At 44.9% G+C, this 13,737-nt stretch overlaps 1 protein-coding gene across 1 annotated transcript; it reads right to left on the reverse strand.

The window, feature by feature from the left end:
• Positions 1 to 935: 935 nt before the first annotated feature.
• Positions 936 to 2,257, reverse strand: LOC132403256 (histone H4). Its single transcript, XM_059986684.1, has one exon. It carries the CDS (start codon positions 2,240 to 2,242, stop codon positions 1,931 to 1,933), a length of 312 nt encoding a protein of 103 aa, XP_059842667.1. The 5' UTR covers positions 2,243 to 2,257; the 3' UTR covers positions 936 to 1,930.
• Positions 2,258 to 13,737: the final 11,480 nt, after the last annotated feature.

Raw genomic sequence — 13,737 nt, forward strand, 5'->3', positions numbered from 1 at the left:
AAGAGTACAGGGGGCCTTTTCTCGTTGACTGCCTGAGACGAGTGGTGTTCCACACGTGTCAGTGTTCGGACCGCTTCTTTTCACATTACATGTTAATAATTTGGACGATGACATTGGTGGCTTTGTGATCAGGTTTGCGGATGATATGAAGCTAGGTGGTGTTACAGGGAAAGTTGTTAAGGCAGGGTGTCGCAGAAGGACTGAGACAGATTGGGAGAATGGTCAGAGAATGGCAGCTGGAAAATAATGGGGGCGATACACTCTGGTAGAAGGAATAAAGACTTCCGGTAAATTTTCAACGGAGAGAATACCCAAAACTGAAACCACCTCCCCACCCCCAGTCAGGTTCAAACTAATGAAGGAAAACGTGCAGCCAATTGCAGCACTGAAACCCCGTAATGGACAGCTCCCTTAGAACCAATTAGAGGGAATTGGGCGGCCCTTCATCAACCCTTTAAAAGCCAGTCACTAATTCCTCTCTGGCATTTAAATTTCCGTCGTTCAGATTTTTCGGACTGCTGAGGGAGAATGGCCCGGACCAAGCAAACGGCGCGCAAATCGACCGGAGGGAAAGCTCCCCGCAAACAACTGGCCACCAAAGCGGCGCGGAAAAGCGCTCCAGCCACGGGCGGAGTGAAGAAGCCCCATCGCTACCGGCCCGGCACCGTGGCTCTGAGGGAGATCCGGCGCTACCAGAAATCCACCGAGCTGCTCATCCGCAAACTGCCCTTCCAGCGCCTGGTGCGGGAGATCGCTCAGGACTTCAAGACCGACCTGCGCTTCCAGAGCTCGGCCGTCATGGCCCTGCAGGAGGCCAGTGAAGCTTACCTGGTGGGGCTCTTCGAGGACACCAACCTGTGCGCCATCCACGCCAAGCGAGTCACCATCATGCCCAAGGACATCCAGCTGGCCCGCCGCATCCGTGGGGAGCGCGCCTGAATCCGGCCTCGGCACCAAGCACAACAAAAGGCTCTTTTCAGAGCCATTAACTCAGCAGTGGAAAGGGCTGTTATTTCCTATTCACTCACCTGTGTTATCGACACGCCGATTTCCTCTGAATTCCGCTGTGTATGTTTTGTGTAATATTTTTCAGTAAGTCATCCCGGTTTCTTACACAGGTTCCAACAGGCCGGACCCCATCAACACTGAATCAAGAGTTCGGTGCCGTTGGGTTAACGGCAGCGCGAACACCCTCGCCGTCAGGGTGTCTCTGTCCCCGTACCCCTGCCGTATACAGCTGGCTATCATCGCCAAGTTTTCCGGGTATCTACGCTTGTTACTGTCGTGGAGAATTTGTTTTAATGGTCTCCCCGTCCCATCTCTAGTCGAGGACATGATGAATTCAAGGGGACACATCAGTCTGCGGACACTGGATTTCTGGGTCTTTCACAGAACAACTTTATTTTAAGTTCGACCGAGTTTCAGAGACCAGTGCAGAATCTGATGACGTATATACACAGAGTGATCGCGATTATAAACTGTGGATCGGCTTTTGGAAGCCACCTGTCCAGAAACATTCAAACTGATGAGTTAATTGACATTTAGGCCGCTGGTGTAAAATAAATCTTGATCGAATTAATGAATCAATGCTTATTTCTGCAAACTACGGTTCAAACTGTCGGGCGGGCTTTTCAACTTTCAGGCCATCCGGGGTTCTTTTAACTCTCTGATTGGGTTCCTGTGCTAAGAGAATAGGAATTTAATCTGCTTAGTGACCCGATAGAGCCCGCACTCTGTTCACAGCGATTTCAAATCCATGGGGCAATTGTCAATAATTTCATGACAACTCGACCACACTTTTGTTTTAAACGTAATCGCAAATTGAAGAGTTAACATTTCAGGTCAATGGCCTGCGGCCTGCTCTCTCCGTGAGTTGGTGGGCGGCTCTTAAAAGAGCCTTTGTTTTGGGTTTGGAAGAACGAAGGTTTGTTCAACCGCCGAAGCCATAGAGAGTGCGGCCCTGGCGTTTCAGAGCGTACACCACATCCATGGCAGTGACCGTCTTGCGCTTGGCGTGCTCGGTGTAGGTGACCGCATCCCGGATCACATTCTCCAGGAAAACCTTCAGCACCCCGCGGGTCTCCTCGTAGATCAGACCCGAGATCCGCTTGACGCCGCCACGCCGAGCCAGACGGCGGATGGCCGGTTTGGTGATGCCCTGGATGTTATCACGGAGCACTTTACGGTGCCGCTTGGCTCCGCCTTTGCCCAGTCCTTTGCCTCCTTTCCCTCTGCCAGACATAATGCCGCTTCACTCCCGTCGTTGTTCTGTAACGAACTGTCTGCTGCTGTCGCCTTTTATACACAGCGCCCCGACCTGTCCGAGAAACGCGCAGAGAGTGAGAGGGGAGGAGACAGAGTGACGGGCAGTGCGGGGAGGGAGAGAGAGAGGGAAGGGGTGGAGACAGTCCGTGACAGACAGAGTGGAGAGCGGCTTCTCATCTTCATGATCCGCAACCGCCAGTTTCGAACGGTTTGGCCGCAACGGAACAGAAACCCAGCTCCCGGAAAAAAAAGCAACAGATGCACAGGAGATATCGAAGGTCGGTCAGTGACATTACCAGCTAACGCCCTGGATAACTGACCCAAACCTCTTCAAATTTCTGCTTAATGCTCCGAAAATTAACCAATGCTATTCTGGAAAAAGAATAAAGGCCAGAGTTCTGAAATTCAAATAAAACACAGCTCAGGCAGCAACTGTCGACAGAGTTAACGTTTCAGGCAGGAACCGCTTCATCAGATAACTTCTACTATTTCTCAACATCTAGAAATGTGCTTTATTGCATATTTTCCTGCAAAAATGTACAATCTCACTTCCTCTCACAATGTCTCTCTATTGCCTGCTTACCCCATCTTCGCAGCTTAACGTTCCCCTCTCTCTTTCTGTCACCAGTAAGTTCAGTATTCACGGTGAGCTTTCATTTTCCTGATACCCTGTGAAGGAGCAGCTTATCAAATGGACATCTCAGTTCAGGACAACCACTGTTTCCTTTATCCGCAGCTTGTGTTCCTACTCCAAAGATTCGAATGTAATTGTTAAACTTGGAATCACTTTCAGAAAACCCCGTCCACTTCGCCTGATTGTTTGGAGTTTCAAACATTTTCAGGGACAGATGATTAACTGTAGATAGGTGATCAAAACTCGCACAGTACTCCGTATTTGGCTTCATCAACTTCCAGATAATATCCTCACTGCTGTGCCCAATGTTTTGATTTATGAAGGCCAATGTGCGCAGAGCTCTCATTACACCTGACACCACTTTCAAGGAATAATCTGTCTGTATTCCCGGATCGCACTGCAAGTTACAATAGCCTTCCTCGCTATCCACGACACTCACAATCTTGCTGTCATCTGCAAATGTGCTGATCCGTTTTACCACATGGTCATCCAGATCCTTGACATAAATGACAGACAAATATTGATCCGTGTTTTAGAGGGGATATGATTCTGGATAAAGAAAATCATGTGGGGTAGAGTTCCGGTAGGTTGCAGAGAGCTTCCCCCATATCAGAAGAAGATAGATGTGCTGGACAGGGTGAGGTTGCGGTGTGAGGTTGAGGGGGCAAGAGGGCGAGAGAGGTTCTGAGGAGGTCCTGGTTCACCCAGGCAGTGAGTACCTGGAGTACACTGCCAGAGAGAATGGTGGAAATAGAGTCAGAGTCGCTGGTGGTATTTCAGAAATGTCTCATCAAACATGAAGCTTAGGAAAATAGAGAGCTATGGATAACCCTAGGTAATTTCTAAAATAAGTATATGTTAGGCACAGCATCATGGGCCAAAGGGCCTGTATTGTGCTATAGGTTTTCTATGCTTCCATGTTTTCTATGTTCAAGGCTACAGGCCAAGTATCAGAATATGGATGATTTCCCACTGGCTGGTAGAGAGATGGTGGGCCAAATTGACTGTTATAGTACTGTAACACTCTGTTATAGTGAGAATCAACCAACCCCTACCACTAGAATCATGTAAACCAGGTCAATACGATAATTGTATTCATCATCGCTCCATCCCCATTAACCCTTTACACCTGGCCATAGTTTATATAGATACTTATATCATCCCAAGGATTTCTCTGTCAATCATTTCTGCGAATTAAAATGAACTTTCTTTTCCTTCACTTTCCAAATTTTGAACTGAAATGTTCACTTTCTTCCTCTTTCCATAGCTGCTTCGTGAGCTGCTGGGGATATCCAGCATTCTCTGCTTTAGTTTCAAATTTCAACTGTTTCGTCATTCAAAATTAATTAAATCAAGCAAGCTCTGAAAAAGAAATCAACCTTGCTGAATTAAACTTGCTTTAATTTTCAACATTTCAACTTTTTCTCTTTCAAAACACAAATGATTGGAATATTGTCCTTTCTGTCCTAGTGCCAATTTTTTTTTCCCTTTCCCAACTGGAGATTTAATTCCAAAATATCCCCAAGAAGCCCCTTTGTAAAGTGACTGCCCACAGTAGCTCTCTGATTGATAGTTCATTCTGCCCTGACCCCCGGTATGTGGAAAGGATGTCATGTGATGTGAGGTCACTTCCTGAGATAAATTGTGTGTGACCTCACTGACTGACGTTCCTGTGGCAACGGGATGGTGTGGCCCATGTAGGGGGTTTAGCTTGGGATGGAGGTGGAGGTGAGGATTTACTCTGCGTGGGCGTACAGCTGACCTGAAGTGGGGTTGGTCTGTACGTGCTGAGGTTTTGAAGGATGAGATAGACAATAGACAATAGGTGCAGAAGTAGACCATTCGGCCCCTCGAGTCTGCACCGCCATTCTGAGATCATGGCTGATCATTCACTATCAATACCCAGTCCCTGCCTTGTCCCCATATCCCTTGATTCCCCTATCCATCAGATATCTATCCAGCTCCTTCTTGAAAACATCCAGAGAATTGGCCTCCACCGTCTTCCAAGGCAGTGCATTCCACACCTCCACAACTCTCTGGGAGAAGAAGCTCTTCCTCAACTCTGTTTTAAATAACTGACCTCTTATTCTCAATCCATGCCCTCTGGTACTGGACTCTCCCAACATCTGGAACATATTTCCTGCCTCAATCCTATCAAATCCTTTAATTATCTTAAACGTTTCAATCAGATCCCCTCTCAATCTCCTCAATTCCAGCGTGTACAAGCCCAATCTCTCCAATCTCTCTGCGTAAGACAGCCCTGCCATCCCAGGAATCAACCTAGTGAATCTACGCTGCACTTCCTCAATTGCCAGAATGTCCTTCCTTAAACCTGGAGACCAAAACTGTACACAATATTCCAGGTGTGGTCTCACCAGGGCCCTGTACAAATGCAAAAGAACATCCTTGCTCTTGTATTCAATTCCCTTGTAACAAAGGCCAACATTCCATTTGCCCTCTTCACTGCCTGTTGCACTTGCTCATTCACCTTCATTGACTGGTGAACTAGGACTCCTAGGTCACTTTGCATTTCTCCCTTACCTAACTCGACATCGTTCAGACAATACTCTGCCCTCTTGTTCCAGCTTCCAAAGTGGATAACTTCACATTTGCCAAGTATCTGCCCACTCAGTCAGCCTATCCAAGTCTCCCTGTATTCTCCTAAGGTCCTCTTCGCATGTCACACTGCCACCCAGTTTAGTATCATCAGCAAACTTGCTGATATAGTTTTCAATGCCCTCATCTAAATCATTGACATAAATCGTAAAGAGCTGTGGTCCCAATACAGAGCCCTGTGGTACCCCACTAGTCACCTCCAGCCAGTCTGAGAAACACCCATTCACTGCTACCCTTTGCTTTCTATCTGCCAACCAGTTTTCTATCCATGTTGAAACCCTGCCCCCAATGCCATGAGCTCTGATTTTACTCACCAATCTCCTATGTGGCACCTTATCGAATGCCTTCTGAAAATCTAGGTACACAACATCTACTGGCTTACCCTCGTCTAACATCCTCAAAAAACTCCAACAGATTAGTCAAGCATGATTTGCCCTTGGTAAATCCATGCTGGTTCGGCCTAATCCTATTTCTGCCATCTAGATGTGCCACTATTTCGTCCTTAATAATGGACTCAAGCATCTTCCCCACGACTGTCGTTAGGCTAACAGGGCGATAGTTCTCCGTTTTCTCCTTCCCTCCATTCTTGAAAAGTGGGACAACAAATCTTCAGGAACTGATCCTGAATCTAAGGAACATTGGAAAATGATTACCAATGCATCCGCAATTTCCTGAGCCACCTCTTTTAGAACCCTCGGATGCAGACCATCTGGACCCGGGGATTTATTAGCCTTCAGTCCTACCAGTCTACTCATCACAGTTTCTTTCCTAATGTCAATCTGTCTCAATTCCTCTGATATCTTATGACCCTGGCCCATCCATACATCTGGGAGATTGCTTGTGTCCTCCCTGGTGAAGACAGATCTAAAGTATGCATTAAATTCTGTTGCCATTTCCCTGTTTCCCATAACAATTTCTCCCAATTCATTCTTCAAGGGGCCAACATTGTTCTTAACTATCTTCTTTCTCTTCACATAGCTAAAAAAGCTTTTGCTATCCCCTTTTATATTCCTGGCTAGACTGAGCTCATACCTGATTTTTTCTCTCCGTATTGCTTTTTTAGTAAAGATTGGCTGTTCCTTAAAACTTTCCCAATCATCTGTATTCCCACTCATCTTAGCCCTGTCATACTTCTTTTTCTTTAATGCTATACAATCTCTGACTTCCTTTGTCAACCACTGTGGCCCCTTCCCCCTCTTTGAATCCTTCCTTCTCATTGGAATGAACTGCATTTGCATCTTTTGTATTATGCCCAAGAATATCTGCCACTGCTGATCCACTGTCTTTCCTGCCAGGGCATCCGCCCATTTAACTTTGGCCAGCTCATCCCTCATGGCTCCGTAGTCTCCTTTATTTAATTGCAACACTGACACCTCTGATCTGCCCCTATCCCTCTCAAATTGTAGATAAAAACTTATCATGTTATGATCACTACTTCCTAATGGCTCCTTTACTTCAAGATCACTTATCAATTCCTGTTCATTACACATCACCAAGTCCAAAATAGCCTCGTTCCTGGTTGGCTCAAGCACAAGCTGTTCCAAAAATACATCCCTTAGACACTCCACAAACTCCCTATCCTGGGGTCCAGCACCTACCTGATTCTCCCAGTCCACCTGCATGTTGAAATCTCCCATAACGACTGCATTACCTTTAGCACATGCCAATGTTAACTCCCTAATCAACTTGTACCCAATATCCACGCTACTGTTTGGGGGCCTGTACGCAACACCCATTAGGGTCTTTTTACCCTTACTGTTCCTCAGCTCAATCCACACAGACTCTACTTCCCCTGTTCCCAAGTCACCTCTTGCTAAGGACTGAATCTCATTCCTCACCAACAGGGCCACCTCACCCCCTCTTCCCATATTTCTGTCTCTTCGATAGCACGTATACCCTGGTACACTCAATTCCCAGGCCTGATCCCCTTGCAGCCATGTCTCCGTTATCCCAACATGATAACATGATCCCAACATGAGATGTGATGTAATTGTCTTCTGGGTTCTGCAGATTAATGTGGAAAGCCGGATAAGACAGCAAATAGATCAGGTGAGCTGCTCCTTACTCTCTGCCATTGCCAAGCAGACGTGTGAGCAGATTGGTAGGGTCTGGTGGGACGAGTGTTTCTCCACAGTGGGCATAATCTCGTCCCGTCTGCTAATTTGGGAACGGTGAGTGTCTGTCAGTGCCTTATTGCACCAGCTCCATAGTGCAGGTTTCCCATTCTCATCCTTGGGCTCACATCCCTCCTTGGTCCTCACCCCCTCAATCTCTCTTCACATCCTGACAAGCTCTCACAGCTGTGCTGTCCTCCTCCTGTGGCCTCTTCTGCCTCTACATTTCCGTACCCTTTTCAGATCAGAGACCTGTGACAGTGGTGTGCTACAGGGATCCGTGCCTGGTCCCATGTTGTTTGTCTTTTATATTAATGCTATGGGTCTGTATGCTGATAAATAAATTTACTTTTTTAAATGAAGTAGATTGGAGGCCTGTGACCAGTGGTACTGCAGGGGAAGGTGCTGTATATTTTGTTTGTCTGTGAAATTGGGCAAGGAAATGACAGGTGGAATCTAATTTGGACAAATGCTGATTATTACATTTTAGTCCATTAAACCAGAGCAAAAGACTACACAGTAACTGGCTGTGCCCTGGACAGAGTTGCACAATGGAGGGACCTCAGGATAGAATTCCTGAAAGTGCCAACAAAGGTAGACACAGTGGTGAAGAAATTGCACGACTTTGTGTGCCTTTGATTACATGCACTGGGATGTTATGTTACAGTTGTACAGGATGTTGGTTGTACGGCACTTGGGGTATTGTGTGTAGTTCTGGTCACCATGCTACAGGAATGATGTGATTCAGCTGGAAAGGGTGCAGAAAAGTTCACACGGAAGTGACTGGGACTGGAGGGCTGGAGTTCCAATGAGAGCACGGATAGGCTGTTGTCTCTGCAGCACAGGAAGATGAGGTGGGAACTTAAAGAGGTTTATTAAATCATGCATAGATAAATAATCAGACATAAATTCTTCTGCAGCCTCACACTATCACTCTGTACCTTCCTCCAGTCCTTGTGACCCTCTGAAATGTCTGTTCTCCATGCTTGGCCCCTTTTGAATTCTCCCTTCTGGTTTTAGATCAGAGCACTCTGCTCTCTTGTTTCTCATATGCATTGGGGATTCGGATCAGAATGTAAATGGCTTAACAGATGACACGAAGTTCGTGGTATTGTGGACAATTCTGAAGTTTGTGATATAGATTAATTAAGAACATGAGCAAGGAAATGACAGATGGAATTTAACTCAGACAAGGACAAAGTAAGCCAGTTTGGTCATTTAGATTGGGGTTGTGCCTGCTTCAGAAGTGGCGGGCCCTGGTGAGTGTTGTAAAACAGAGAGACAAAGGGGTGTGAGTACGTAGGTAGACAGGGTGGTGAAGAGACAGTTGATATGTTTGCCTTCACCAGACAGAGCACGAGCACAATCCCTTGGAGGTCATGTGACTGAGCACAAGACAGTCCTGAGATGAGTTGGTGAACTATGTGCAGTTTCGGTCACAGAGCCGCAGGAAATGTGTCATTTGAGCTGGAAAGGGAGTAGGACATGTTCACAGGGATATCTTTGTGGCTGGAGTTTTCAGGAGAGTGCTTGAGTTATAAGCAAGGAATTGATAGATGGGGACTTTCCTCTGGAGTATAAGGGCTGAAGGGGTTATATAAGCATGAGGGACATCAATAAGGTGGATGGTCAGTCTTTTCCCCTCAGTGGAGGGAAATTTCTATGTAAAGGGCATAAATACATTGTGAGAGGATAAAGGTTTTAAGGGACCTGTGGGGCAACATTGTATCAGAGGGATAGGAAGGTAGGCAGAGGTGTGGTTCTGGCTGGTAAAGAATGACATCAAATCATTTGAAAGATGTGGCATAGGATTTGAATTAAGAAAATAAGGGTGAAAGGACCCTGATGGCAGGGTCCATACTGCAGCTGGAATGTGGACTACAGATTACTGTGGGAAATAGAATAGGCATGTCAAAAGGGCAATGTTATGACAGTCATGTCAGATTTGAACATGCAGATAGATTGAGAAAATCAGGTTGGTAATGAATATCAAGAGAGTGAATTTGTTGAATAGCTACGAGATAGCTTTGTAGAGCAGTTTATCATTGAGGCTACTAGGGGATCAGCTGTGCTGGATTGGCTATTATGTAATAAACCAGAGGGCATTTAGGGCATTTAAGGTAAATGAACCCTTAGGAGATAGTGATCCTGATTGCATTCAACTTGAAATTTGAAAGGGAGAAAGTAAAGTCTGACATAGTAGTATTTCACTGGAGTAAAGGGAATTATAGTGGCATGAGAGAGGAGTTGGCCAAAGTAAATTGGAAGGAGATGCTGGCAGGGATGACAGAAGAACAGCAATGGCTTGAGTTTCTGGGGAAACAATGAGGAAGGGGCAGGATAGATGTATCCCAAAACAAAGAAATGCTCAAATGGTAAGATAGTATAACCATGGCTGACAAGGGAAGTCAAAGGTAATATAAAAGCAAAATAGAGTACATACAACAAAGCAAAAATTAGCAGGAAGATAGAGGATTGGGAAGTTTTTGAAAATCTACAGAGAGTAACTAAAAGAATCAACGGGGGGAGGGAAATGAAATATGAAAGCAAGCCAGCAAACAATATCAACGTGGATTAAAAAAAAAGCTTTTCAAGTATATTATAAACAATTAACAGAGATGAGAGTGGATACTATTACAAGGGAGAAGGAGCTCCAAAAACTGAAAGACCTAAAGGTACACAAGTCACCCAGATCAGATGGATTGTACCCTAGGGTTCTGAAAGAAATGACAGTAGAGATTGTGGAGGCATTATTAATGATCTTTCAAAAGTCATTGGACTCTGGCATGGCTCCAGAGGACTGGAAAATTGCAAATGTCACTCCACTCTTTAAGAAAGGAGGGAGGCAGCAGAAAGGAAATTATAGACCAGTTAGCCTGACCTCAGTAGTTAGGAAGATGTTGGAGTTGATTGTTAAGGATGAGGCTATAGAGTACTTGGTGACACAGGACAAGATAGAATAAAGTCAGCATGGTTTCCTAAAGGGAAAACCATGCCTAACGAAGCTGTCAGACTTCTTTCAGGAGATTACAAGTAGGAGGGATAAAGCGGATGCAGTGGATGTTGTATATTTGGATTTTCAGAAGGTCGTTGACAAGGTGCCACACATAAGAATGCTTACCAAATTAAGAGCACAAAATATTACAGGAAAGTTACCAACATTGGTAGGAGGCAATGAGTAGGAATAAATGGATTCTTCTCTGAATGGCTGCCAGTGACCAGTGGTGTTCGGCAGGGGATGGTGTTGGGAACACTTTTTATGCTGTATATCAATGATTTAGGCAGCTTTGTTGCCAAGTTTGCAGGTGACAAAGATTGGTGGAGGGGCAGGTAGTGTTGAGGAAAGAGGAAGGCTTCAGAAGGACTTAGACAGATTAGGAGAATGGGCAAGAAAGTGCCAGATGAAATATAATGTTGGAAAATCCATGGTCAGGCACATTAGTATTCAAAATAAATGTGCAGACTATTATCTAAATGGGGAGAAAATCCAACAATTCAAGATGCAAAGGGATTTGGGAGTTCTTGTGCAGAAAGCCCTAAAGGTTAAGTTACAGGTTGAGGCAGTGGTGAGGAAGGCAAATGTAATGTTAGAGTTCATTTCAGGAGGTCTAGAATACAAAAGCAGGGACGTGATGCTGAAGCTGTATAAGTCACCAGTGAGACCTCACCTTGAGTATTGTGAACAGTTTGAGCTCCTCATCTAGGAAAAGATGTGCTGGCATTGAAGAGGGTTCAGAGGAGGTTCACAAGGATGATTCTAGGAATCAAAGGGTTGTCATATGAAGAATGTTCAATGGCTCTGGGCCTGTACTCACTGGAATTCAGAAGGATGAAGGGGGATCTCATTGAAACTTTGAATGTTGAAAGACAGTAGATGTGGTAAGGATGTTTCCCATAGCAGGGGAGTCCAGGACAAGAAGGCACAGCCTCAGGATAGAGAGGCATCAATTTGAAACAGAGATACAGAGAAATTTGTTTAGCCAGAGGGTAGTGAATTTGTGGGATTTGTTACCACAGGCAGTTGTGGAGGCCAGGTCATAGCATGAATTTAAAACTGAGATCAATAGGTTCTTGATTGGCCACTGAATCAAAGGTTATGGAGAGAAGACCAGGCAATGCGGCTGCGGAGGGAGAAAAAAAGGATTAGCCATGTTTAAACGGTGGATTAGACAAGAAAGGGCAAATGGCCTGATTCTGCTCTGTCTAATCCTCTAATATTTCACACAGAAGGAATTGTGGAGAAAGCTGTAGAGGTAGATATATTTACAAAATATAAAATGCATCTGGATATGTACATGGATAGGAAAGATCTGGAGTGCAGTGGTCCAATTGAAGGCAATTGGGTGTACTTGAGTTTGGCAAATTGGTCAGCATGGATGAGTTGGGCCAAACCACTTAAAAACAGAAAAAAAAGAGAGTAACTAGAATCCAGGAACAAATGCATCATCAACATCAAAGTCGAGAACAGCAAGTCCACAGCCACACTGATCAATACTGGCAACATGAATCCCAAGACTCCTTCACTTTCCTCTGAAATCAACAAGAGAGAGGAGAAGACCAGTCAAACACAGGCAAATGCCACCAAACACCTGCCCGTTCTCTGCTCTCATCTTTGTCAGCTCCAACCTTGCTCGATGACTCAATAAGAGGAACAATGGAGTTGCTCATGGGCTCCAAGGCTTCCAGGCCTCTAGGCCACACACCCTATTTCAGAGACAGCAGAGAGCCAAATCACTCAATTGGCCCAAAAATACACCACCAAAATGTAAATCACGTTCCAATCACACATGGCTTCGTAGTAGAATCATATTTGAAAGTGGTAGTAAAGGAAGGAGTTTTGTGAACTGTCATCTGGACGTTGCTGTTGATTGTGTTGTTTGCTGGTGACATGTTGGAGCAGCAATCAGGTTTGGTGTGACCAGAACAGGATACAATACACCAGTTTTGTGTTATTTGTGAATTTGGAACCCAGCACCTATCCTGCCATCTACCACTGGTCACAGATATCCCGTCTCAGAATCCACAGTCCACCATCACGCTTAGTGTCACAAGTCTGTCTGTTAATATGGTAACTATGTTGTTATTGTTTCAGTTGTACATGATGTTGGTGAGGCCACAACTAGAGTACTGGGTACAGTGTTATAGGAAAGACACCATTTACATGGGGAGAGTGCAAATGAGGATTTATGGGAATATTGCCAGAAAAACAGAGACTGAATTATAGGGCCAGATTGGAGAAGCAAGGACTTTATTCCATGGAGCATAGGAGAATAACTAGTGACCTTATTGAGCTGTATTAGATCATAAGTGGCACAGTAGGTGTTCTGGCATTTTTTTCCAGGGTAAGGGGTTGAAAAACTAAAGAGAATAGGTTAAGGTGAGAGGGGAAAGATTTAAATGGGATCTCAGTGACAGCCTACTGAAAGAGATGGTGGTGGGTACATGGAACAAGCTGTCAAAGGAATTGTTGAGGTTGACTCAATAACACTTAAGCAATATTTGGAAGCGTACATAGAAGTACAGCGATGGGTTTGGGGGCCAAATGTAGGCAAATGGAACTGTCGAGATGGATAGTGGTAGTTCAGAAAAGGAGGGATGTCTACAATAGATATAAGCAGCATGGAGTAAAGGAATTGCTCAAGGAATATAAAGAATATAAAAGGAATCTTAAGAAAGAGATTAGAAAAGCTAAAAGAAGATACGAGGTTGGTTTGCCAAATAGGGTGAAGGTGAATCCGAAAGGTTTCTACAGTTATACTAAAAGCAAGGGGATAGTGAGGGATAAAATTGGCCCCTTAGAGAATCAGGGGGGTCAGCTATGTGTGGAGCCGAGGAAGATGGGAGAGTTTTTGAACGATTTCTTCTCTTCGGTATTCACTAAGGAGAAGGATATTGAATTGTGTAAGGTGTGGGAAACAAGTAAGGAAGTTATGGAACCTATGACAATTAAAGAGGTGGAAGTACTGGTGCTTTTAAGAAATTTAAAAGTAGATAAATCTCCGGGTTATGACAGGATATTCCCCAGGACCTTGAGGGAAGTTTGTGTAGAAATAGCAGGAGCTCTGACGGAGATCTTTAAGATGTCATTAGAAACAGGGATTGTGCCGG

This window comes from Hypanus sabinus, chromosome 12 (genome assembly GCF_030144855.1).
Source record: "Hypanus sabinus isolate sHypSab1 chromosome 12, sHypSab1.hap1, whole genome shotgun sequence".
In the NCBI taxonomy this organism is placed as follows: domain Eukaryota; kingdom Metazoa; phylum Chordata; class Chondrichthyes; order Myliobatiformes; family Dasyatidae; genus Hypanus; species Hypanus sabinus.

Bases quoted from the DNA above. Each gene is read 5' to 3' on its own strand.
- LOC132403256 (XM_059986684.1), bottom strand. From the start codon at position 2,242: ATGTCTGGCAGAGGGAAAGGAGGCAAAGGACTGGGCAAAGGCGGAGCC.